The 26787-nt window shown below is 37.6% G+C and overlaps 2 protein-coding genes and 1 long non-coding RNA gene across 4 annotated transcripts in view; all 3 read right to left on the bottom strand.

Annotated features, from left to right (window-relative positions):
- Nucleotides 1–26787, bottom strand: part of LOC135837705 (small ribosomal subunit protein uS14-like) — a 62711-nt gene that overhangs the window by 22442 nt on the left and 13482 nt on the right. The window contains exon 3 of one of the 2 annotated variants that reach the window (XM_065353082.1): nt 13067–13201. The exons of the other annotated variant lie outside the window; for it this stretch is intronic. Coding sequence (XP_065209154.1) covers nt 13193–13201 — 9 coding nt within the window. The 3' untranslated portion in view covers nt 13067–13192. Of the gene's footprint in view, nt 1–13066; nt 13202–26787 lie in introns of those variants that run through there. 2 annotated transcript variants of the gene reach the window in all.
- On the bottom strand, nt 3279–4039 carry LOC135842775 (uncharacterized). The gene is made up of 3 exons (XR_010558183.1): nt 3850–4039; nt 3554–3783; nt 3279–3465 (listed from the first exon to the last, which is right to left on the bottom strand). It is a non-coding gene; the product is annotated as an uncharacterized LOC135842775 (long non-coding RNA).
- On the bottom strand, nt 16185–18221 carry LOC135837666 (uncharacterized). Its single transcript, XM_065353023.1, has one exon. It carries the CDS (start codon nt 18160–18162, stop codon nt 16306–16308), a length of 1857 nt encoding a protein of 618 aa, XP_065209095.1. The 5' UTR covers nt 18163–18221; the 3' UTR covers nt 16185–16305.

The raw sequence follows: 26787 nt of genomic DNA, 5'->3' as shown, positions 1-26787 counted from the left end.
TAGAAAATAATGTTCTAGATTTGATCATGGTATTGGCCTTATTAGCCAATTGCACATGTTACGTTAACACTGGAGTATAGCAAAGATCGTGCGTAAATTAACGTTGGTACTTGCCACAGGATAGATGATAACTTATTTTCAAATAAACGAGGAAAAATATAGCGAAAAAATATTACCGATCGCGATATAACTATAGCAAACTCAATTAAGTATCGCTGTTATTAGCACTTGGGCAAATTAAACGCATCGAAAAATAGATCTCAGAGAGACGCATTGAAAGGCATGATATTACATCAACGATAAAAACTGGAATGATTGTGGCTGAGCACATCAGGTTCGTCGTTCGTTCCAACTGTCTTATCCTACCCCCACTATGCTGCTCAATCGGCGGCGTACGTGATTGGTCGGATGCGACGTCGTGTTGGTAGCGAAGCGTTCGAACGGCAGGTTTTTTGACTATAACCTTCTAGAATGTTCTAAGCAGAAATATCAGTCGGCGCCGATTTTCCTGGAACAGGTTTTGTCAAAAATGAACCGAACTGCGTAGTTTGGTATCTTTATTGTTAATCCAATACGTCGCAATATAATTTCTATCGAATTTTATTGCCTGTCAGCCATTTTCTAATCATTTTTCTAGTCGACGCTAGATAAACGTTCGGTTTCGTCTCGACCAGAAACATCTGCCTTTCGCTAAATTTGCGTTTCTCTTTTGTACTTATTTTACCGCGTCATTCTACTTCATCGACTTCGATCTTGTTATCGAATTCGATGAAATAAAATTTTTCGCTTACTCTTGCAATTTTGAAAGATGAACTAGAGTCTCGTTACTCCAGTAATCATTTTAATAAATAAATGTCATCATCCTGTGGTATTTTATGTCCATTTTCTATTTCAGGTTCTTTATAAATTTAGCCCGTTTTATGGTCTAAGTACCATATAGCGATTTCGATCGTGTCGAAAGTGACTAAGTTTACTTCGTCGTGATTGGTTTATCTGAATAAATTTTCGAAATAGTTCTTAAAATTTTACCAAATGTTGGTTGATCGAGGTATTTGAATTTCAGTATGACCTTTAATGAAAATTGACGTCAAAAATGTTGAAGTCGAATTCTCGCAATTTCTGTTAAAATTGTCGTGAGACTTCTGTTTTGAATTATTTCAAAATTTTTCAAATTGAGATTTGAAACTTTCGAAAAATATATTGCTGTCTATTTATAGTGTGAATTTCCATTTTAGGTTGAGTCATGATCGAGAAATTCATTTGCATTACAGTTTGTCTACTGTGTGGCAAATTGAATTTGAAAATGTGGAAATTTTCTCAAAAGTGAAATTGAACTCATTTTACGATTTTTTATCGTATAATGTATTCGTGAAACGTACTAAAATCTATCATTCTAGGTAGTTTCAATTTTAAACTCAGAATTTTTATTTATTTCGAAGTTTTCAAACGATGATTGTTTTGATCAGAAATTTTTCACAAGTACTTCACAGTCTTTTTACTGCGTAGTGTTATCCTTTGAATTTCTTCAAAATTCACCATTTTAGCTTGTATCGAAATAAAGAAGTATACTAGCTTCACTATTTGGTATGGTGTGGCTAGTACTTTAGAGAATTTCAGACATTTGCGTAGACAGTTTTTAGTTATCAGAATAGGATATTTGGCGTCGTGTCGCAGTCTAAGTACTGTATCGCGACTTCGTAAAGTTACCAAAATCTATTAATTTCAGTTAACCTTAACAAAATTCAAAATTTTCTAATACCTGATCATTGTCATAATTAAGAAATTTATCATCCAATTCACGATTTTATTTTTTCAATTTTGATCATTGCCAAATTTGTTAAAATATTCTGACTGTCTCGATCTGTTTCAAATTTTCATTATTTCTGAGTTCGAAATTTCATTTTTTGATTATAACCATTTTTGAGATATTAGCCGGTGTTAGTGATTTGAAGCCAGTCACATAGTTCTAAATCGTATGTTGAATTAGGTGAATTCTGGCTTAGTTGCCAAATGTTACCTTTCGCTGGAGATTTACAGTAGCTTTCTTCGTAAAGTTGCTGTTTCATATCGCTTTCAATCATTGTTGAAATTCCAGCTATTATTCAATTTACGTACTCGAACATGAAAAATAATAGAATAAATATACGTATTCATTAATTATCATCGATAAGTTGTGTCGTCAAACGCTTACATAACTTATCGATCGTACCTTTTATTCTTTTCCAGCCTTGTAGGTTTTCGAACTATTTATTCGGTGATAATGGTTCGTTTCTCCATTCAACGATGGAAAAATTATTACTGTTGGTTCTGGAAAATTATTTTAATTGGTGTACGTAATAATCGATCGTGTAATTAGAATTCATTCACTCGGTAGTTCATTGCGAACCTTATTGTTTGTATCGAAATGACCGGTTTCATGTTCGTAGCTCTTCTTTAGAATTTTCACTTTGCTTCTATCACCGATTTAGCTTTCGTAGCTCTTCCGTTGCTTTTTATCAAATTAGTGTTCATGGAAAGTAAACAAAATGATGATTTTTTAGATCAATTATTATTTTCCCCTAACAAACATTAGGTAAAATATAATTCTAGATGCGTTGAATTTAGCTTTGGAAAGTTAGCACTTTCGTACTGATTTACGACATGCTTCGTATTCAGTGTAAAGTAAATCCAAGTTGTCTTCGTCGATCTAAATTCTCATTAACGTCTAACAAACGATCAGAATTTCAAGTTTATTTACCTGAATTATGTCTAATTTATTTCCATGTTTTTGTTGCTTCGTTTCATTGCTTCTAGCTTCAGCTTTCATTGCTTTCATTGCGTTGGATCGAAGAGGTAGTTTGACTGAAATGAACCGTACGTTGTTATTAGACATTTTGCTAAAGTATTTTTTGTCAGTATTTGCAAATATTATGTATGATAATCTACATTCAGCGAAGTGGTTTTATCTTTAGTAGCGATTTCTGAGCAAAATTACATGTTCTTCGTTAGTGATAATGATTATTGAAAGCAATAAAGCGAGATTTTTCGTAGCTTACTATCATTGTAGTATTCTGCAAATTATTAATTGAAGCTAATGTTACGGTTGAGTGCATTGATAGTTACCCTCAACGGAGTATCTATATTAGTCTTTAGCTACAAAATTCTACTGCAATCTACTTTCAACGAAGTATATTGTGAAGCGAAGTGTAATGTATGTTTACTTTCAACGAAGTATTTGTACATTATGGAATAAATAGCCAAAGCAAGTGCACCAACGTACATATTATAATGTGAGAGTTTTATACACAAGAACATGAAAGCAAATAATCAAAAGATGGATAAAGATCGATTACATTTAACTATGTAAGAAACTTATTTTTAATTAGGGTTAATTTGTTTGATCGTTTAGCGTGCGTCGAAGTTTGCCTCGAATTTGTATTCAATTCGTAGCATTTTTCAACGTCTCTATTCGATTAGCTGGCTTATCTATTCAAGTGCAGAACAAAGCAAAGTGTGTGTTTTAGTTAGTACAATGTATGGGTACAGTTGTTAGAATGAATGAATATTGTCATACCACATATCGTAGTCCGCTACTTGATTTGTAGCTGCCGTCCACTGGTCGATCACATCTTGCCTGATCCATCGATCAGTCCATGGATCTTCAATTGACGATCGTACATAGCATTTCCTCAGTGTAACGTTGTTTACTACTTTGGTTTTCTGCGTAAATCGTACGTACATGTATCCGATGTGGCCTTCACTGTACTCCAATTCAATATTGTTGTTGATATCTGCCATTTTTGTCTAAATGGTGGATATTATTAATATCAAGCTATACAAGGTTACTGATACGGATCAACGTTTACTTACCTGTTGCTTTTATTCGACGATAAATGCAAACAGAGAGAAATAGTTTTGATTCTTATATGTCACCTTATTTTGCTGTTGTATCGTTTAGAATTATGCTTTTAACTTTGCCAGACTTTAATTCATTGAAATTCTCATTTGGAATAACGAAAGTTGTGATAAGAGAGCATTCGCCGGTTGTTATTTTAACTATTCGTGTGCGGATGAGGTGGCTCACGTTTTTGATCGTAACGTAACGCGTAACGTATTGTATAGCGTTATTTTGTTGAAATTTCGAGTTTTCTTTTGTGAAAACGAAATTTTTACGTTATCAACGTGATTTTTGATGCGTAATCATTCTTTGCTAGAATAATTTACACGTTTTGATCCATTTTTCAGGTTTTTATTCGGTTTGTTACCAAATTTTCACCTTTCCAAATTTTCAAAATTAGTCAACTTGATGTTTTCAGTTTCAAAAAGTCTAATTATTTTCGAAATTGAATATCTTGAATGCCCCATTCCGCATTTTGGTGTTTTTATGACTTAATTTTCAAATCTTATTATTCGAAAATTGCATAAATTTCTGAATTAAAGTCTATCCGTTCTCTAATTCGCTATTACGAAATGTTTCTGGCCAATACCTTTTGATTTTCTTGATTCAAAATTTCATCATTTTTGTTCTGATCAGTTTCAACACTTTTGGATCCCTAATTTGAGATTTTTGTGTCAAAAATGAATTTTTATTTGGTCCAAATTCTATTAATTTTGACCTTTTGTTATTTCAGTCATCGCTGAAATTTCCATATTTGTAATCGCAAATAACTACGATTTTACAAAATAAAAATGACTAGTTTTACATATTCTGTTTCTCACATTTGGCTGATATTAAATTCTATGCAATATTCAAATGCTGTCATTGCAGTATTTGTGAGGGTTTGGAGCATACAATTGACAAACAGTTGCTTTTGGCAAAGTATCAGTGTTTGTTCTTTGGTTACTCGTTATTTGTTCTCAATCACGTAGTTCAGCTCAATGTGGTGATGACGAGTTTTTGTAACTTTTGGTAATTATGATTCAATTCTGAGTATTGGTCGTTTTACGGATCTTCTGTCAATTGTATGCTTTTCTATTGTCGATGGATCTCCTGGCTGAGATTTCGACGTTGGAATTTGCAATACAAATGACAGGTAATTTTTTAGAGGCCAATCTCACAGCTTCCTTTTTGAAGTAGTGGGGTGTGCACTCTATTTAGGTGTCATTACAGATGCCTCAGTTGAGGCTGGGGGCTCGAGAGGCTCCCCTGCACTCATCTGTAAGGTGTCTGTGTTGAAATTACTGTTCATAGTTGGGATTTGTTAATGACCTCTAATAGGTAATCTTCCCAATTATGTTTCTTATCATCGGTAATTTCCTTCATGGAGGAATTCGGCGAGGAATGATTATTGAATAGCAGTTTCGCTTCTTTGAGCGAATTTGCATTCAATTTACTCTTAATTTATGCGGAAAAATTCATTTGATTTTTTCACTAGGAGTTCTAAAAATGAATTCTCTGATTCGGACACGTTGCTTTATGACTGTCCGCAATTTGTACATCATTAATTTGATGTTTTCCAATCTCGCTCCATTTTAGGTTCAAGTTCATCAGTTTGGTGGGATAGCATTTCAGTGAATGCTTTCCATTTTGTGGTAGTATTCTTATTGAATATTTCAACACAAAATTTTGAATTTTATTTTAGTGTATTCTGTGCATAAAAGATGACTGAATTGGAGTTGAAATTGTACACGTGTAGAGAAACGTGTCTTTCAAGCTATTTCAAGTGCAACAATACCTCATAGGGTATAGTTGATAAGAAAAGTTGAGTGCTTTGGTTTCCATTTTCGCAAATTCAACTTGGCAGAAAAATTATTCCTTATCTGAATAATAATCACGATTCGTTTGCACTGAATATATGTGGTTCATTAATTCTAGACGCAAGAATATTTCAACGAATATTCCTGACAGGATAAAGAGCGCTAGAATGATGCCACTAAATTCAGATTCGGCAAAGAATTCTGCACACGTGTCTGCCTGGTCACTAGCGAGTTCAAAGTGCAAAAATACCAAAGGTATTCCGGACAAGATAAAGAGCACTGAATTCGAGCTGGTGATTTATGTTGGCAGTTAGAGAATGCTTTTATCTCAATAAAGTGCAAATGCAGATTATGTGTCTGTGGATTAATTTATGTGCAAAAATACCGAAGGGTATTCCGGACAAGATAAAGAGCACTGAATTGTCCACAGCAACATATGCTGGTTGCAAAATGTTTCATGGAATATTTTGCTCGAATCGTCTGCTTTGTTGCATTTGCAAAATGGAGCAGCAATATTCAACGATATTGCTCACCAAAGGTGGCTTCTGACTGAAGCTAAGTCTGTACTCATGTAAAAACATGGTAGTGGTTTTGCACACGTGGTGGCAAAACTTAGGTGTTTGAAACGTACACCTATCATAGAAACGTTATAACAAGGGCCTGTTGTTATCGTGTTCATTTTGTAATTTTGAGAAACAAATGTGAAAATTAATGGTGAACACACTATTTGGCATGAAAATGTGTGTAAATATTATATAATGGCAAGCTCAGGCTACTTCATAGAGAAGCGTGGCTTGTATTGTGGTCGTCCGTTCTTGGAAATTTAGATAGCATGTGCTGTGGTGGCTTCCAACTCAACGGTTGAAGGCTAAGCAGCAGCTGCGGCAACAGTAGTGCACAGTAGCAGCTCGGACGACGTGTGTCTTGTTCTTGGGAGGTGGCGGGGGTCGCGCAGCAACGAGGCGGACAAGTTAGAACTCGTTTTCACGTTTCAACGAACGTTGTTGAGTTCTGAGAAATTTTCAACGGATTTTTTATCCATCGGTGGATTTCACCATCCACCACCTCACGTACACATTGAAAAATGAACACGTTTTCGTCAAATTTTAACTGATTTGACTAGGTGTATGTGTGTTAGAGTGAAACCAACGTAATACTGTGTCATTTACGTTGAAATACTCACAAGTATTCTTTCCTCTTCTGTCTTCTGACACTGTGGTCTGACAACAGTCGAGAAGTGAATCATTCGGTACAATTAAAATCATACTCCAAGTATTATTTTCCAAAGTCTTATGGCCATTCAGACTTCGTACTCGTAATGATTTACTTCCTCCAAGCTCAGATTTCAGCGAATCTGTGCTTTTTGGACACTCGGAAGGGCGCCAATGTAAGAGGGTAAAATATCTTGAAGTGGTGATCATAAGGGTACCTAATTGGAGGGTGGGTAAAGCCTTACAATCACACTTGTCGTGTTGTTTCCTAGAAATATTCCTTAAAGTCTTTCTACGAAATACTTACCAGAATACCTCACATGCTCGGCTAGGGCGTGGGCAGGAAAAGTTGTATTTACACTCTTAACAGATGTTCACACACACCATAAATAACAACATGGAAGACATACATGAAATAATATTTATAATGTGCATGAGATTAACAACACTTTACATGACTTACTCGCATACACACGTTGGTGTAGTCGAATGGGTTAACATGATAAATGGTTACTTACAGTTACATACGTTGATGTAGAATAAGTGCTAACTCGATGCACCTTTCGCTCATTAGCGAGGTTTCATTCGCACATTGGCGAGGGGGTGGTCATAAGGTGTCCCTCAACGGAAACTCCCGTACGTTCGTCGACGTATTCTAACCATGATGGCGGCTAGTAGATCGTCAATCCTTCTAGCCTCACTCCGCCGACAGCGTGAGCGCATCGATCTTAATAATAAGTAAACTAATTAAAACTAAATGAAAACACTTATACACTAATACTTAACACGCGCGAGTAAACACTTATATACTAATTGACTGCATTAACCGTTTAACAAATGAATAACCTATCCGCGACGCCTCGGACAAGCTACTGACGTTCTGTACTCTCGTCGCTTGGCTCGTACGGCTAGCTGACGAGAATATAACGCAGTGTTGCCGACACAACGCAGTGTTACCATGTGGGCGCGCCCTAAATATACCACGTACGGCATAGTAGTATATCACACATTTTTTTCAAATTTGATTGTTTAAAATGATTTTAGGGATTTTTCCAAGAATTTAGAGCCTTATCATTCAGTCATGATTTTTGGGATTTTCAATATAAAAGCGTCACGTGGCCGATCGAAAAGTGTCCAGATGTAACGATAAATTGAAAATTGAAATATTCAAACGAAAAAGTCTCTTCCTACTTTTAGGGGAACTTTTCTCAGGCTACTTGAGTGTAAGAACTGGAGTAACTGCTGGAGTGAAACAGATACCATTAATACAGCTTTTCAGAGTTTTCTAAATGTGTTCTTACTACACTATGATTTGTCATTCCCATTTGGTATAGTGAAAGGGAAACAAAAAAGTACTATAAAATTCCCCCCACCAACCAAAATCGAAATAAAAACTGTTAAGCAAAATTTAATGGACCTACATAGCATGAAGAAGACTTTTGACTCTCCATACCTGAAAGAAAAATATAAAATAACTAAACAAAAATATAAAACTTTGATTGAAAATGCAAAAAAAACTGCAAATGATAAAAAACTACAAAATGCCAAAAACTTGAACAAAACATCCTGGGAACTTATCAAAACAAAAACAAAAGATAACTGTATAGATTATATAATGGACCAAAACCATATGGTAACTAATCCACTGGAAATTGCCTCTGCTTTAAATAAATTCTTTTGTAATTTACCAAAGGTTGAAAACTTGAAGGATGATGAAAATCCCTTGGATAATTTAAACCCATCCAATAATTCCACATTCTTCATTGCACCAACAAACTCAGTTGAGGTTGTGAATGTAATTCACTCACTCAAAAATTCCTATTCAAAAGACTACCATGGACTTGATACCTATATACTGAAAATAGCAGCGCCATACATTGCTGAACCACTAGCCAGCCTCTTCAACATGTCTGTTCAGGAAGGAGCCTTCCCTGATATTCTTAAGGTCAATATTATTACACCTGTGTTCAAAAAGGGGGAAAGAAGTGCCATGAATAATTACAGACCCATATCTATAACATCAGTGTTTTCCAAAGTTCTAGAAAGCTTATTCTATAAACGTATATCTAAATTTTTCAGTGATAATAATCTGTTACACAGCTCTCAATTTGGATTTTGCAAAAATAAAAATACAACAGGTGCCATTTATCAACTTATTCACAATATCTTGGAAAATCTCCACAACAAAAATGACATTATAGGGATTTTTTGTGATCTTTCAAAAGCATTTGATATGATTAATCATGAAATATTGCGAGGTAAACTAGAAAAGTATGGCATTAGAGGGGTGGCGTTGGACTGGACCACATCCTTTCTCAAAAATAGAACTCAAATTGTTAAGACAGAAGATATAAATGGAGAATACCATTTCTCTGAACAATATCCAGTTGAACAAGGAGTTCCACAGGGGTCAATATTAGGACCTTTGTTCTTTATCTTTTATGTCAATGACCTTCCAAAAAATGTAAGGAGTAATTTGATCCTATTTGCAGATGACACTACAGCACTGATTCCTATGAATATGGGTATCTCAGTACAGCAGGTTGTGGATGATTTGGTAGCGTGGTTCAGAATAAATAAAATGAAATTAAATGTTGAGAAAACAAACCTAATATATTTTGGTCATAGTTCACAAAATTTAAATTTGGCACTGCCAATTACTAAAGTTGAATGTCTAAAATTTTTGGGAGTGTACATCAACTCCAGTTTAACTTGGACTGATCACATTGACTATTTAGCTGGGAAACTATCATCAGTAAATTATCTTCTTTGGCAATTAAAAGGTGTCACCAATGTGCAAACTTTAAAAATGGCATATTATGGAATGTTCCAGTCTAATATGACATATGGCTTGGTGTTTTGGGGTGGTAATATCAGTCTTATGCAGAGAATTTTTGTAATACAAAAACGAGCAATTAGAATCATCTATCGAATGCAAGCCACAGAATCATGTAAGAATGTCTTTCTTTTAAATGAAATTTTAACCTTACCCTGCTTATACATATATCTGATAGCTCAAATTGTGAAGAAGGGCATAGTAAAGTTACATACTCTTCAACACAGTCATTATACTAGAAATAGCCAACAACTCCATAGCACACAATTCAGAAATAAATTTTACCAAACAAGTATAGACTCCATGGCTGCAAAAATTTATAACAAAATTCCAAATGAAATCAAAATTATCAACTGCACAAAATTATTCTCAAAAACTCTGAAAAAATGGCTACTAAAAAAAGCATTCTACACAATAGATGAGTATATAGACGCTGTTACATAACTGAGTGCACCATTATCTTTAAGATACCTACATATGTATATTATATTTAAATATGTGCGCTTATCTTTCCGTGCCTCCATTTCATTTTATTTTATTTTATCTTATTATTCATTTTTTTTTTTTTTTTTTTCTCTCTCTCTCTAAAAGATACCTACCTATATCAGGTTTAAATATGTGTGCTCAACTTTTGGCGCCTTTATTTCATGTTATTTTTATTTTCTATTATTATTATTATTATTATTATTAGTTGTGGCTGCATTTTTGGATGTTAAAAAGGCGTTTGACTCAGTGAGTCATGAGATACTTCTGAAAAAACTTTGGAATTTGGGTATCCGCGGGTTCATGCTTGAATGGTTTCGCTCATATTTAAGGAGTAGGAAGCAAGCTGTTAAAATTCAGAGTGTACTGGGTCCATGGGGTGATATAACTGCTGGAGTGCCACAAGGAAGTGTGTTGGGGCCGATATTGTTTCTAGTGTATATTAATGATCTACTGAGACTGAGGGTGAATGGGACTTTTTATTCTTTTGCTGATGATCTTGCTCTGGTGCTCTGCTCTAAATTCCCTCTCCAGCTTCAAAGTGACATTGAAGCGGACTTGGCACTTATTATCAGGTGGATGAGGTGGCATGCCCTTACATTAAACGTAGATAAGTCCAAGGTGATATTTTTTACATATAAACTCGTGTATGACTGGCGATTCGAAGTTGTTGTCCACTCCTGTGAGGATGAAGAAGCTGAGTGTGGGTGTCCTGCTTTGCAAAGAGTTAGGGAGTACCGTTATCTGGGATTGGTTATTGATGATGGACTGGCCTGGGGCCCACAGAGTCAATATTTGCAGGCTAAGCTCCGACGATTAAACTATCTCCTTTTTTATTTGTCAAAGTTTGTTGGTCTCAGCCACCTTAAAAAATTCTATATTGCAATCTATGAATCAGTGTTGAGATATGGGCTTGCCATTTGGGCTGGGTGTGCCAGTTACTTCACATATCCTATAAAAGTTTTACATAAGTGGGCTGCTCGGACTGTTGTAGGGGTTTCTCGAGACTGTCCATCACAGTTGGTGTTCTTGTCTCTTGGTGCTCTGAACTTTGACAAGTTATACTCTCTAGAGCTTGGGTGCGGAGCTTTAAGTTGGAGGGGGAGAGACTGCAGTGTTCCAAGTTGGAAAAAGTACCACTCACAAAATCAGTTTGGTTATACATCAGCTGTGTTTGTGCTGGGCTTACCAGTTAACTTACGTAATGTTCCAAGACGTAGGTTTAGAAGGTGTCTGAGGCTATGGTTGCTGGGTGGTACTTTTGAGCCCCCCTGATCAACTTCACCGGAATGTCAGTGCCTGGTAGGTGTCATGGTGCGTGTCTAGGTGTTATGTGCTCACATTTTCTCATTTACTGTGTACTTATTATGTTTTTTGATGTTGTTTTTTTTGCTGCAAAATATCTCAAATAATCACCTGTGTGTTCATCGTTCAAATCTTTCTCTTCTTATACGTATTTCATGTTACGCGGTTTTCTAGTTGGAGGGGATGGGGGAATTATTATTATTATTATGTATGATTGTTTTTTTTGGTTTTTTGTTTGTTTGTTTTTTTTTTTTTAATTACTTATGCCAATTTTTTTATGTATTTATCTATTTATTTATTTATTTTTTTGTTTTCTTTATTTTGATTGTTATTTTAGTTGGAATGTACGTATAGTAATAATAATCCGGCTCCTCACCTCGCCTCAGGGCATAGAGGGGTCGTCAGTACCTATGTGATTGTACGATTTTGGAAATTAATAATAAATTCATTTCATTTCATTTCATTTTTTTTTTTTTTTTTTTTTTCATCTTATTATTCATTTTTTTTTTCATTATTATTTTTTTATGTATCTTTATTATTTATTGTACTGTTAGCAAATAAGTTGACTTTGTAAATGCGGCGTATGCTGCCTATTACAAAAAATATACTTGATTTGATTTGATTTGATTTGAATTGTATACAATATTTGTGATTTTTGCTTCTATCAATTAATTTGTTCATACACGAGTATTTTGCAAACATCACTTTATCAGCAGTTCTTTGAAACGATAAAGTACTACTTCTGTCTAAAAACTAGTTAAAATTACTACTTCGAAACTACTACTTACGAAGTAGTAATTTGAACTAGTTTTTAGACAAAAGTAGTAGTTTTTATGTAAAACTACTAATATTTCTCCATGAAGGTCTTAAAAAGTAGTAGTTTTTACTCCGTTAAAAAACTACTACTCAGAAAGTACTATTTTTTTTCCGTGAGGGAAGATTTAGTATTTGTGCGATAAGTTCGTATTTCTACGCTGTGAAATAAGCTTTTTTCAAAAAAGTTGAACTTTGGGGTAGAAAAAACCTCGATCAACTAAAATAAACTAGCTTGACGTGATCAATGATGCTTGATTATTGATAATCGACTATTCGTAATCGTAAGTACATCCTATTTTGCTTTCATTTGGCTGAAAAGCTCAATTTTGAAAAAGTTCATATTTGCTCATTTTAGTCATCACGTTCGTGGAAATTCGCGTTACCTACAAACGCGATAAGTTGCCTATCGTATTTTCTTGAAGGCGTTTTATTTAATATTTAGTCAAAAATTCTATTAGAATCTAATTATGATATTATTTCGAGTGATAAAATCGATTTTTTGAAGCTGGAATCGTAATTTTCATTTAAGTATTTAAACCTTTTGAAGGAGATATTAAATGAAAGAAATTTAGGTTCAGCGAATTGTACGAAGATTTTGATTCATTCACAGGATCATTATTTAATACGAAATTAATAATATATACCTAGGTACTATTTGTACCATTCGGAGTAATTTCAACGGTAATAATTTACCTCTAGTAAAAATACCCAATTCAATAACAGAAACAATACAAATACCTATGTCGTTTTTGTTTTATTAATAATAACAAAAAAACATCACGGAATTCCTTATCATAGGTAATTTAGATCACATACTATTCAGAGGCATGTAAAGCTGTTCATATTCGAATAGATACGTTCTTCTTTAGTCGAGCTGTAACAAAGGCGCAATTAATTAATAACCGAGATACGATAAAATTTCACACAAAATATCGCCATAATAATAATAATAATAATAATGATGTAACGTACGGTACGGTATAGTTTTTGGCCTGTAATTATACTTCCCGTACGTTACGTACTTGGTCAAAGTATAATAAATACTCCGAGGAATACTTATTGCACTGCACAACTCCTGTATCTCAGAGTATAGCCTAACTAGCCAAAATCACTCTCTAATCTCGTCCGTTAACTCCAATTGTCTTACCTATACCAGTATAGCACACTAGAAATAATTAAGACAATTGGCAAGTACTACAAAATATATTTATAATACCTGATGTATACAATGTGATTATCATGTCAATCATTGAAGGTATACACAAACTAAATTAACCCTATTAAATATGAAAACTATGTTAACCCGAATGACAACTCTATTAACCTTTTTACCGAAACTAAATAACAACGCGAATCAGTCCGTAATTAGATAACAATTTACACGTACGACAACAAAATTAACACAAATATCATATGTAAACGCACTCCGCATACGAACGACTCAAATAACAAAACGTAGTACAACTATATTAACCCTGGTAAGAAATAAGCGAAAACAACATTAACCCGTAGCCATGTAACCTCTCCGGAAGAGAAAACAGGACTCGACGTTTGGCTCGCTCGTATATGTGCATCTCGCCCATCTACGAGCTCGTATTAGACAGTGTTACCCCAGTATAGATGATAAATGTCACGTTACCCGTGCAGGCATGATAGTGTGTAACATATGCCCCTCCGACCTTTGGGCTGAATGAAAGTTAATTCAAGCAGAAGAAAGTTCGGAAAAAGCCGCTAGACACATCTTGCCTTGGAGGTCACGTGACCTGATGGTATGAGGGGGGTAGAGGGGAATGCCCCCCGCACTTCCTCATGCGAGAATTTACGTGCGGGCAACCCAAAGATTTCATTTCAGAATTTGGAATACGGACGTTATAGCCATGTGACATGAACTAGCCATAATAAGCTGCCCTTGTTTCGTGACATCATATTGATAAACTATTTTATGTTTCAGCTGAACGTGCGTATTCCGACAGGATCGAACGTGACACTGTGTTGAATGGACCTTTGGAGGTGTCCTTCTGAAGAACAGATCCGATAGATGCCGTGAGCCTTTGTGAGTCTCTGTAGGATGTGGTCTTCTAGTCGACATCCATTGAGAAGTTGGAGTTTACATGTTTGATACAATCTACGTCTAGCATAGTGTATCATTGTTGTTTTTGTGTACTTTTCCATTTTTGTATGTCGTTTTGCATTCGCACGTGTAAACTGTTATTACATGACATTATAGTTCCATATAATACTAAGTGATTTACGTTAAATGCATTTCTATGTTCTAACTATGAATATGTGAAAGAATGATCATAACAGGAATAAATAAAATTACATACTGATATGGGGCTCTTACGTGTGTGTGTGTGTACACAATATTACAATTCTAGTTGTTGAATATGGCAAACGATGAGAAGCTGTTAGTTACATTATTATTTGATTGAAATTTTCCTTCGATGAAGGAAGAATGGAAAGGGTTTTTAAATCTATTACATTCTTATTTTTATTTTCGATGGTATTGGGAAAAATGAATTTTTAAACTATTGACTGTAGATGGTATTGCGAAAAATGAAAGAAAATGTGGTTTTTGTAATATTGCGACTTAGATCTATTACAAACTTAAGCTATAGATGTTAAAAAAAATTTTGTCTTGAATATTCATGGAACTTTTAGTTTGTTGCCTAATTTCAAGCTGATATTGTCTAAATAAATAGCACCATTCCAAGTGGAATGGTGTTTTGTTAATCAGAATAAAAAGGTTTTTACATGTTATTCAAGGCTATTATTTACAATTTTCATTTATCTTTCAAAATTGGAGTTTTACTTATCCAATTTTGTCGAGTTTAAATATTACTACAATGGATTCGTCCTTGCGTCGTCTTAAAACATATCTCTATATCTATCGGATGAGCATATATGCACTCAAGGAAGAAGAGATGGTAGATTCGTCGATCTGATCTTTGCTATCCGGTTGTCGTGCAATTGGATGTTGGATGTAGTCGATTTCCTCTTCGTCATTCAATTCTGGAGTGCATGGTTTGATTTCCATTGTATGATGTGACCCAATTGGAATCGGATGCTGAGTCACCGTCTATGTGCATTGTTCTGGACTTTTGACTAGTTGGTGACTTTTAGCTATCATATACATGTTCTTTTTTGGATTCACAACCTTAAAATTAGTCATATTCTATTTTGATTGAAAGGCGATTTAAGCTATACATCATGAAATCTTTCGCCTAAATTCGTCCCGCAACTGCGGTGCATCTGTCAATTTCAAATTGTCCAAATGTCCTGTTTAGTAGACGCATGCTAAAACTTGTTCCGCCTTAGCATGTCATGGTCTTTGCTGTGCGGTTTAGAATTTGTTCGTGGACGATTTTATTTCTATGGTAAGCTTATTAAGGTCTTTCTCTGCGCATAAGTTGTTCCGTTTGCTTCTAGCTGACGAAATTTATGCGAGTCGCATTCCAATATCGGTTTCGTTGGTTCTGGACCGCGGAAACCATTATCATCTCGTTTGTTTTGAACCGACGAAATGTATTGGTGCGCTCCTGCTTGTGTTGGCGTAGACTACCACGAGTGCTCGTAGGCAGTCGGGGTTGTCTACTCCATATATTGCAGGTTGCCTTTCTTCGTTTATATTATGTTAGTATCCTCCTGCTTTATAGTGATATGCGGTTTAGTGCGCTTATTAGCGGACTAGGTTGCGTATCTTTGATTTCGTAGGGGTACTTTCTTAGCTTTACATAATCAGATCAGAAATTTACATAGTTGCCTGTTGGCGACCTGATTATTGTTAGCTTGGTTGCATCGTGAGCTTTTAGCTAACGGTGCGTTTGAATGGTTTTATACTTATTTGACGGAATCGATTTTGTTTTGTTTTTTTTTTTTTTTTTTTTTTTTTTTTTTTTTTTGCTGAATAGATTTCATCGTGTGCTTTTAGCAGACGGTGTGATTTATTCAGTTGAAGATTAGATAATGCTCAGAGTTTTATTTTTCTAAGGCATCGTCCTCTTCTGATTCCGTCGTGGACTGGTTTTCTTTGTCTGATGCCTCCCGCTCATCCTCGGAATTTAGTCTAGCTACCTTCCTCGGAATCACAGTTAAAGTTACTCCAGCGATGGTTTGGCTGGTACCGCCATCGCCGGGTTGGTTGATGAGGTCACCTTTAGCGATCTCATCCTCCCAGCTATCTGGCACAGTACGCGCTGGATCGGAGTAGTCCGTTATCGCTATGTCAGTCGAGTTTAACCCGGCTGATGTATCGATTTCGGATACCTGTGCCAGTGGGTCACCATTTTGCCTCATTTCTTCAATGCGCCTGTCTAACGAAGTCATTACCGGTTGTTGCAGTAATTCTGTGACTGGTGGGTTTGACTCGCTGACCGATATCGTTGGAGAAATGAATTGTTCCAATCGCGAAGGTGATTGCCTTTGGCTGCTCGACCTTCGTGTTGGTTTGGGTGGGATTAACGTAGCAACGTCAGGTGGCGTGAATAGTTGCGGCTGCACTGGTCTAGCCAGTGGAGTCGTATGCATTCTTGCCGTTTGACACTTTTGCCTGGCTGCTGCCGGCGTTCGGGTTCTTGACCTGCTTTTGCGTACGTTTTCCTCCTGTTGCCGCCGGTCTGCATCCCTTAACATGGATCGAAAATGAAATCTGAGTTGATTTTCGTCTCCGTTAGGGTTTTTTGCAAGTGCAATTTGAATTTCCCGTTCAACGCGGTCTTCTAGATCGCGTTCTCGGGCTTGTTCAATTGCGTCTTGTTCATTTTTGATTCGGCGGGCTTCTTTTTGCTTTTTGCGCCATTCGTCGTCGGAATCCTGCGAACGGGCTTTTTCGCGCATTTCTCTTTCACGTTCCCTTGCCGTTATCTCCGCCATTTGGTCAGCGTTTACTACAAATACGTCTGGCGTATTTGATGTATTTTGCTGTTGCAATGGTTGCTCGGTGGTTTCCATAGATTCCACTCGAGCTGGAGAGTTTGTGTCACATTCCATCGATTGGCCTGGAGTTGCGGGCTGTTCGATTGGTGATGTGTTCATCGGCTCGGGTAAGTTCGGGTAGAGTGGTCCGTGCATATCAGGAAGTCTTTGTGCTGAGAAACCTGCCGTGCTTGGGAAGTTGGACAGTTGATGAGGGAGTGGTCCTGCCTCATCATCTGTCGTTCCTCCTGGGGTCTCGTTAGCTCTTGGCTGCGGATTCCCTGCACGGTGATCTTCATCCATTCGCAGATGATTGTATACAATATCTGGAATGTTTTCGATCGGCGGTTGGGTCAGCGTTGGATCCCTCTTCATTGCTGATATTGGTACGGGTACGTATTGGCTGCGTATTCTTCGTGCCGGACCGTCGTAGTACAGTAAGGAGTAGAACGGTCCGTCCGCGTCTACTGATACTGTGTCGTTGTCAGCTTGCACATTGAATACGTCAACAGGGTGTAGTGTCCTTGAAAACCCTGCATCATCTACCCATTCACTTTCCAAAATTTCCGTATATTCTTGGAATAAATTTTGGTTCATTCCTGGGTATCTGATGAGTGGTAGGATATACACCTCTTGTACGTTGTAGAACCGTAACCAATGGATCAGCATAACCAAGCGGTTTCGGAATATATTGGCCGCCACTCCCAGAAAGAGATCGTAGTTTCCAATGGAAATCATGACCCTATCTGGTAGTTCTTTGATAGCGTTGACATATTCAATTAATTGAAGTAATGTCATTCGGCGGTTGTATACCTCCTCATCCCGCAGGTGGGTGTACCTTCTGCCGTGCAGAATGTACCTCGTTAGGCCTTCAGCGTGGCCGTCTCCGATGATTAATATATTGTACGCAAATAGCGCCATTCGTATTTCTCCTTCGGAGTTGACACGCGCTGCGCCAGTGTAGTACTGAGGGTAGGCATTATTCGGGTACCACGGCCTCAGCTCCTCAGCGCTGGTCCCGAATCTTTTCAGAAAATTCGTCTTGTACCCGAGTAATTCTGCCGATGTCCCTCTCTGCTTTTCCAGAGGTTTACGAGGTGATTTGTCTCGAGGTGGAGTTGGCGTAGGGGTTTCCTGCTTTGGAACGGGCGGTTTTTCAGGAGTCGCACCGGGACGTGGATCCTTGCGTCTCGCCGTTTTCTTAGTAGGTTTACCTCCATACGGATGCTCCCTGGACGACTTATCATCCTCTGATTCGCTACCTCTTATAGCACCGGCGTACTGTTGGTGGCGTGATCTTGTAGATGACGCCTGTGCAGTCAGCAATGGTGATTGTCCTGGTATACGTTGGTCGTTTGACGATGATTGTGTTCGGATCGCGTCATTTGCGCGACCCGAACTTATCACGTTTTTTGACTGCATACGTTGTCCAGTGAGTGTAGCATTTGAGGTGGCTGGCTGTGTTGGCGCAGAGGCATTGGGAGGCTCGGGCTCTTCCCTTGTCAGGTCCACTACTGAACCTGTCAAGGTTGTGGGCCTTGGAGCTACAGAGGGAGTGCTTTCAATTGAGGGTACTGTTTGTATCTCAATATTCGCACTTTGACCTCTGTCCCGGTTGCCATTTCCAGCCTGGGCTGCATATGTCGCTTGGCCCTCTAACGGGGTTACTACCGCCGTTTGAGGTTGCCATTGAGCTTGTCTATTACCGTAGCCTTGATTATACATCAGGTTGGGTTGGTTGTTTGGCAGGGGGGCTTGTAGCGCGCCTGCCAATTGTGTCATACCCGTCGGCTGTGGCCAATATGTGGCACTTGCCTGACCTGATTGAATTCTGGCACTGTAGTAGAGTTGCTGTTGAGCAGTTTGTAGGTCAGCTTGTAGTTGGCCTATTTGTGCTCGGTATGAATTCAGCGTACCCTCTACCGTATTTGCATTGGCTTGTAATTTTGCAATTTGGTCGTCCCTGTCTCTGAGATTCTTCCGGAGCGATTCAATCTCTCCGTTCTTCTTCTTTATGATTTTGGGATCGATCCATTTTGCAGCGGTTTCGAATGTTAAATACGATAGGTTCACTTCGCCGAAAGCTGTGCCACATAACCTATTTTGGCATGTGGCTATCTTGGCCGTGTGATTTATTGGATCGTATTGGGATGAGTCACGCAGAAGTTTCCGTGTACATCCGCTATGGTATACGTGAGCACAGAATGTTGTCACTGGTTGGTCTTTTACCCCATCGTGATGGGGTCCATTTATTAGGATCGACCGTTTACAGTATTGGCACACTATATCTGTGGTCTCCATATTACCGGCAATTTTTCGAGACTTCCTTACTTTGGTATGCCGATTCGCTACCAGTTCAGGATGCTTGCGCTTCACCGTGCTCAGAAATTCTGGATTTCTGATTCAGTGATGTCTCTAAACTAAAATTATTTTTTACCTTTTGGTTTCCGGCAGTGGTTGCAAACACACGAGCGGCACTTTCGACTTTCGTAAGAATCAAAATGACACGTTACTTTAGCAATTTCGATCGCTTTAGATAGCGGATCTTCTAAGATGCAAATAAAACGCGCAATATAATGGTTCAGTTCGATGAGAAAAGCGAAACGCGTGTTTTCGAGCATTTAAATCCACAGAAGTATATTCGCGAGAACGGACAATTATGACAAATTCGTACGTAAATTCGAAAGAGATATGTATGAACGATGCAAAAGTTTTTGTTCCACACGTGGTGGTTACAAAAAGGTATTAAAACCCGTGTTTAGACGCAGTAGACGAAACGATATAACGCTTAACGCAATAGCATGTAACGACAACGAAGACAGAACACGGATTAACTTGGAAGCTTTGGAAAGAAATCGCTCCACCGGTCTGATTTGGATTTCTCCACCCCTACCGGTTGATGTTTCCGTTTCCAGCCTTCCTATTGGTTGTTGTTTCTGCGGTCGTTTTCACGGTCGGAACGAGCTTGTCGCCGCCGTAAAGTCGGGTCTGCAGAATATCAACCGGCTTTTCTCTCTTTGTTGTCTGTTACTTGTTATTGTGTGCGTATATTTTTCCTCTACTTTCTTTGTCTATCTACAGTCTTTTTTTTCTTTTGTACGCATATGGTTAGCCTGTTCGACGTTGCATCATCTTTCACTCTTCGACATTTCGTTGAATTTTATTATCTCGGCCTTGTCACGTTCTGCTTTATACGCTGTTTTTTGCCTAGGATTCTTAGAAATTCTGCGTCGTAAAACTGGTCGGTGCTTGAAAGACTTTTAGTTTTTCAATTCGAGACTGTTTTCGACTTGCTTGACAGTATTTGTCGATAGCTGATTTCTTGATCCATGTACAACGTATTGTCTAATATATATTTAGGTTTTCTGTCTGTACCGGGCCAGTAATCCTGTTATTGTTCCAGTGTAGACAGTGCACTGCTATGGTTTTGTATGGAATTAAATAAATACATTCACATTCTATACTATTTGACATGAGTGCATTTTTTATATAGCCTTTGTAGGTATTCCGCTGCGTTTGTGAAAAGGAAATTAAGCTGTCTTCGTCAGATGTGTTCTTTTAGAACGCCTCTAACTAATGATACTTAATTTTTGGATTGTATTACAAGTCGTAAATTCTTTAGGTTCGGATATTTTTTGTACGTGACTTTTCATTTCCATGAATTTTGTCGCGACAGCGAATATTTTTCACCCTGTTTTACTTTTAGTAATCTTTTCATTATCTTCCTCGTCAATTTCTATTGGCGGGGATGATAGTTTGTGGTGTATATATATATATACTCCTAACACAGGGTACCTTTATTTAGTGTTCGCTTGGCTATATAATTGTTATTAAAAGGTGCGTTCTCTACTGCGTGTTGCTATGCTTAGGTTGGTGGGTCGCTTGCTTTGGGATATTCTATATCTCAAGCATGGCTTGGTCCATCAACGTGCGTATAGCTTATTCATCACAGTTCGATTCGCGTATCTTTATGGTAATACACTTTTAATCATATCACTTTTCCTTTTGCTTCTGTATTTTGCAATGATAGGTTTAGTTTTATGATTGTCATCGAGAGTTTCCACGTATCATTTATCCCAGTTGAGTTTTCGATTTTTTCGACGATGTAAGTTGATTCATTCATCTTCGAAAAAATTGAACTCTCCTCTGTGTGGTAATTCACCTTTAGTAAATTATCCATCATCAGCCTGGGGTCTGCGGTTTGCTTTACAGTAATTCAAGATTGCTGTGGCTTATGCAGTTTTGATATCGTGTGTGCTTTCCCGATGTTTGTTGAATCAATACATCATGTTGTTCCGGTTGTGATTTTTCCAGTCGTTACGTAATGTGTGTTTGAAACATACATGTTGTAGGACTGCGAAGTGTTTCACGGTTGACCATTCGCTTCTAGCGTGATGATCGCATCATTTTCCGGGATCGTCTCTGTCGTTTACAACAATTTGAAATTGTTGTATTTCGCAGGCAACTTTGATATCAAGTTAGGTTCTCGTCTTAGCTGTTGATACTAGTATTGTTTATCATAGAATCTACAGCTAGTCCGATTCCTATACTTGTGTATTGTTCAACTTTATCAGTATATTATCCTATTGTTAGTTTTATTATTGTTTGTATCTTATTTTATTTATGTAGCTTTAGCCTTCTGGTATTTTCAACGTGTAGTAGGAATCTGGGCGTCATTGTGTTTTTTATCAATGAGATCCATGATTCGTACTCTTGGTGAATACCGCCTGCAGTTCATGTACTTAGGTGTCGGTATCCTGTCATCCACCTTGGGCTAAACGATGTGTGGTTCGTTCAGTCTTTTGTGGATGATTCAATGCCGACTATCCTTTACGTTCGTTTCAAAATTTGGACTGCTTCGTACATTTGGCCTGAGCTCCCATGCTTTATGGTGTCGGCATGTGAGGTCGGGGTGAATGTCTGAAGTTTTCCTATCCAGCGTGCTTTTAGCCTACTGTTTTGGAGTTTGTCTCAAATTTGTTTTCGGTCTGCTTGTATGACTCGATGATCCGCGCGGAGTAATTATTTCGTCCACGCAGGTCATGAGTCATGTTGGCTGATTGGCTAGCTACTTTCGTCGTATGATACTTGTCACCTGTTCTTTGGATGTTTCTTTCACATGTGTTGAACACATCATCCCTGTCGGTTTTGCGTTGCCTACAGTGGTGCGTGTGTTCAAGTTGTGTGAGAGATTTTGCTCTGTGCTTTAGAATTCAACTACTTTTGTAATCTATGTTTTGACATATTTACCATTGTTTCGTTTATTCTTTAAGATTGTTTAAATGTCTTTTCGCACTTGTTTAACCCTTTTGACTGCTTTTGTCTCCATCAAGTGCATTTGAAATGTACTTGTGGTGGGACGTAGGTCGTTCAATTCGGGTGAGCGGTTCATCCTGATTCAGGTGTTATCGGTATCGTACCTTTGTGATTCATTAGCATGTTTTCATTCCCAACACCTTTTTCGGGTGTATATGTTTTCATCCGTAAGGTTGTTGAGAATGTGAACTTTATCTTCCGATATCACTACTATATTATTTTGAGCCGTAGGTATGTATATTTCTTCAATCACACCCGTTTTGCGTGTATTTTAAATTCACTCAAAACCCCTGTGGTTGAAAGAAATTTGTACCGAGTACTCGTGTGACTAGCTGCATCTTTTGATTGTCTTACCGTGCACTTTCTGCCATTTTGCATATTCCACATGTATAGATATAAATGTGTATGTGTAAAATGGGAAACGTTGCATCGGTGTCTAGCGCGTTCATGCAGTTGGATTTTGCCTTTTATCTCCTCCCGTTATTTATATTCCACATGTATTGATATAAATGTGTAGATGTATAACGGGCTAAAGATTTTTGGGCAATTTGAGCATATTACAACTTTTCTTTCGGTTTTCTGTAGCTTGATACGTGCGTTTTAAACGGGCGTAATGCTTTCAGTTACCTTAGATTATTTCTTGTAATTATGTTTATCATTCTATGTTTATCTTATTTTATTTCTGTCTACCTGTTTTATCCGTCATTTTCGCTTCCTCTTTCATAATGGTTTCTTTGGAGTTCTTGTGTATTTGAAATCTACAAGAGCACCTGGGAAGCCGTTATCAAATGGGAAGTTTCATGCTGAGATGTTAGGTTAGATCAGAATTTTAGATAGCTATTTGTTAGTCCACTCTGTTTGTTGACTTCACCGATCCGCTTGTGTGTTTTTAATCGACAACCGTACCGGTGAATTCATCACATATGGTGGGTTTTATGACTGTATAAGCTATTATTTTATGTCACCTTGTGTCTACGTGATCTCAGCCCTTTTTCATGTGGCTTTGGCTTTACTAGTGCGTTGTGTTTTTATTAACGTTCCGGTAAAGCCAAGGCGTGTGATAGGGTTATGAAGTGCACGCTGAGTGAATGCTTTCATCTACCAGAGTTTAATGCCTTTTTTCATGTGGCTTTGGCTTCACTGGAGCATTGTGATTTTTTAAAACAAATGTTCTGGCGAAGCCAATGCGTATGATCAAAGCTAATCCTCTGCTTTTGTGATTCCTGGGCATTCCTGATGACTGGTAGTTGGGTAAGTTGCCTCTGTCTGTTGTTCCTTCACCGGTGCGTCTGTGTATTTATTTTACAAACGAACCAGTGAAGTTTCGCTTGACAAAGGATTTCCCTTGGTTTACAGGAGTTCCAGTCAGCATGCCTATGGTTGTGGCCATTTTGAGTAGCTTCGGCGTCATTTTTAAATCGGTCGAGATACCCAAAAGGCCATGATCATGGTATGCCTCTGTTTTTGACTGTGTCTATGAACGTAACATTTATGTATTTATAGTGTATTTTTAATATCCTATAAACTTGTGTATGTTAGTCATAGTTTGTATTGTACTCCTGTGTATAAAATCGTCTGATCATTGGTCACTTAGTCGTTTGAAACGTATAAGTTTGCCTGATGATTGCGATTTCGTTTGTGTGTCGATTATGTGTGATTTTACGTATATTTGAAATATGCGTATTGTTTCATCCATGAATCGATCACTGCGCCTATATTGAGTCTTCCTTTCATGTAATTTTGGATAATGTCCTGTGCATTTCAAATGTACAGTTATATTCCAGTTTACTTTATAGAGATTCAAAATTTTTTCGATATTTTGAGATGTACGGAGGTTCGTCTGTTACTGAGACTGAGTGTTACTGTATCTTATATTCCACAGTACTACCCAGTCGCAGCAAAAGATTTCCTCTTTTCTTTAATATCGATCTTGTTGGAGTATCTTTTGGTTGAAAGTTTTATGATATATTTCAAATGCATCAGTGATTTCGTTCCATTCGATCACTCCTATATTACGTATTTATTGTTTATTGTATACTGTAATTATTTAAGTTCTAACTTTCTGTATTAGCGTTACTCTTTCCTGATTATTTTTTGTCACTACTTGCCATTTGGAGTCTCAGAAAGCGGGGTGACGCGTGAGCTTTTATTTTGACTCACATGGCATCCAATTTTCTGTGACTTCCTCGGCGTTTTGCGACGTCTCTCATCAGTGGCCCTGGGTACATTGTACAGGTCCGGGTATTTGATTGTGTTGACAGTCAATCATTGCTCAAACCCGTATTAATGTCCCTTTAGGTCTTTTCACGCGTAATCGTAATACAGAAATTACAGTGACACTTTGAGTATTTAGTAAGCGTTAGGAGTTGTTACGTGTCTTCTGGAGATACGTATTCATCCTTTGCTTAATTTACCTTTGTGTTAGCCGATGGTGTTGGTATTTCGTATCTGGTTGTATTATGTGAATTCAACCCATACCTTGTACCAACGTCATCGTTTATCTAAGTTTCGTATATTGTTATATATAGTTTGTCTTGTGTACTACGGGGAGGTGGAAGTCACATGTTACTATACTCATGTGCTATTCATTTCCCCGTGATTCAATTGACAAAGTAATTCTGTGTTTATCTTGCGCTCGGGTGAAAGGTGAGTTAGATGCTGTGGAACCGATTTAATTTTATCAATCGGTATACAGTAGCTAAATCACTTTTTCACGGTTTTGCGGTTATGATACACTGTACGTTTCGTTACTTGCCAGAGGAGTTGGACGGTAGTGGACTCTTTACTGTGTTTATTCTTCCAGTAGGAGCCCATTCCCATCTCATGCCTCTAGTATTTGCAACGGGTATACTTAGCATCTGTGTATTATGCAATATTTCCAATGTCTTAATCACGCGCTGTAGCCACGTGTTCGTATTTGTTGGAAATTCTTATGATTCAGTCGACGGCGCCTGTGTTCGATTTTATCTCTACTGGCTTTCGAGAACTGATCAAGGGCATATGTTGCATTATCAATTTCTACGAATTCACGTATCAGCTTAGTCCAGCGTCTTACACTTTGCCGATTTCCTGTTGCTCGTTTCGCTGCTGGTGGGTTTGTTACACTCACCCTCGGCGAACCGCGCAATGTGATTCGTCTAATCAACTTTAATGTGTAATTGCTGGCCGACCAATCGTGAACCGTAGTGCTCTGGACGTCATTTGCATCGTTTCGTCTGGTATGTATGTTGGTCATTTTATCATCTCACGAATGCTTTTAGCTTCGTTTATAATATTGTGACTAATCATTTTTTCAGATATTGTATGGACCGTTGTGAGTATTTATTGAGTTAATTTCTTTGCATGAGTACTTGTAGTCTTCATGAATTTATTAATTAATCAATTTTGTTTCACAGGTACCCTTTGATGCTGATCGTCTGCTTGTAAATACTGCGTTGAACTCCCTTCTCTAACTGCTCTCGTTCCAGAGTACCTTTAGCATCTGAATCGGAGTCGTTGGTTTGGGTAATTCATATTTACATTATTTACTCGAGCTTGTGTTTTCGACAGTTTTTTATTATCTGCCTTTGTATTATTATAGTTTGCCTTTGGGCGTATTTTGTATTTAACTAGATTATGTACAGTCGACTGGCTATGTTTTCCTTATATTTACTTTAGAACTTTCGACACGGGCCAGTGCAAGCATTTGCTCGGTTGTGGCTTAACGTAGTTCCATGTTGAAAGTTTAAGGTTCACTTTATTTAGCGGGTCCTCTAGTTTTCAACATGTGATTACGTGGTTCATTCTCCAGTTCCAGTTTCATCGGATTTTGACATAGTCCATTGGGGTTACCTTTTCGGACAAACATGGTTTTTGATTATGTGTTCAATCGGTACCTCCTTTTCGACTTGGTCATAGTACATTACCGCATACTTTTAGTGTACGATTTATGTTACTATATACCGTGCTAGTACGTATCTATTGTTATTATACGCTATTGGCTTTTGCTTTTTGGCTTACTGTCACCAGTAGCTGCCGCAAATTATCTTGCAATTTGGTTGCTAGCTGGTGTCGGTGAGCTTAAATTTGCACTTCATCTCTAACGTTGCTTTCCAGAGACGGGGTCATTATTGTGCTTTTTTGGGTCAAAGTACGTAATGGCTGCGTCGCTTGAAAGTGCGTATTTTTCGACGCCCACTCCGGGTGTACGTCTTGAGTGATTTGTGCTTTATCATTGTTATTTTATTATTA

Source organism: Planococcus citri, chromosome 1, assembly GCF_950023065.1.
Source record: "Planococcus citri chromosome 1, ihPlaCitr1.1, whole genome shotgun sequence".
In the NCBI taxonomy this organism is placed as follows: domain Eukaryota; kingdom Metazoa; phylum Arthropoda; class Insecta; order Hemiptera; family Pseudococcidae; genus Planococcus; species Planococcus citri.
The sequence above is the reverse complement of the archived record's forward strand: the minus strand, read 5'-3'. Positions and strand labels throughout refer to the sequence as shown.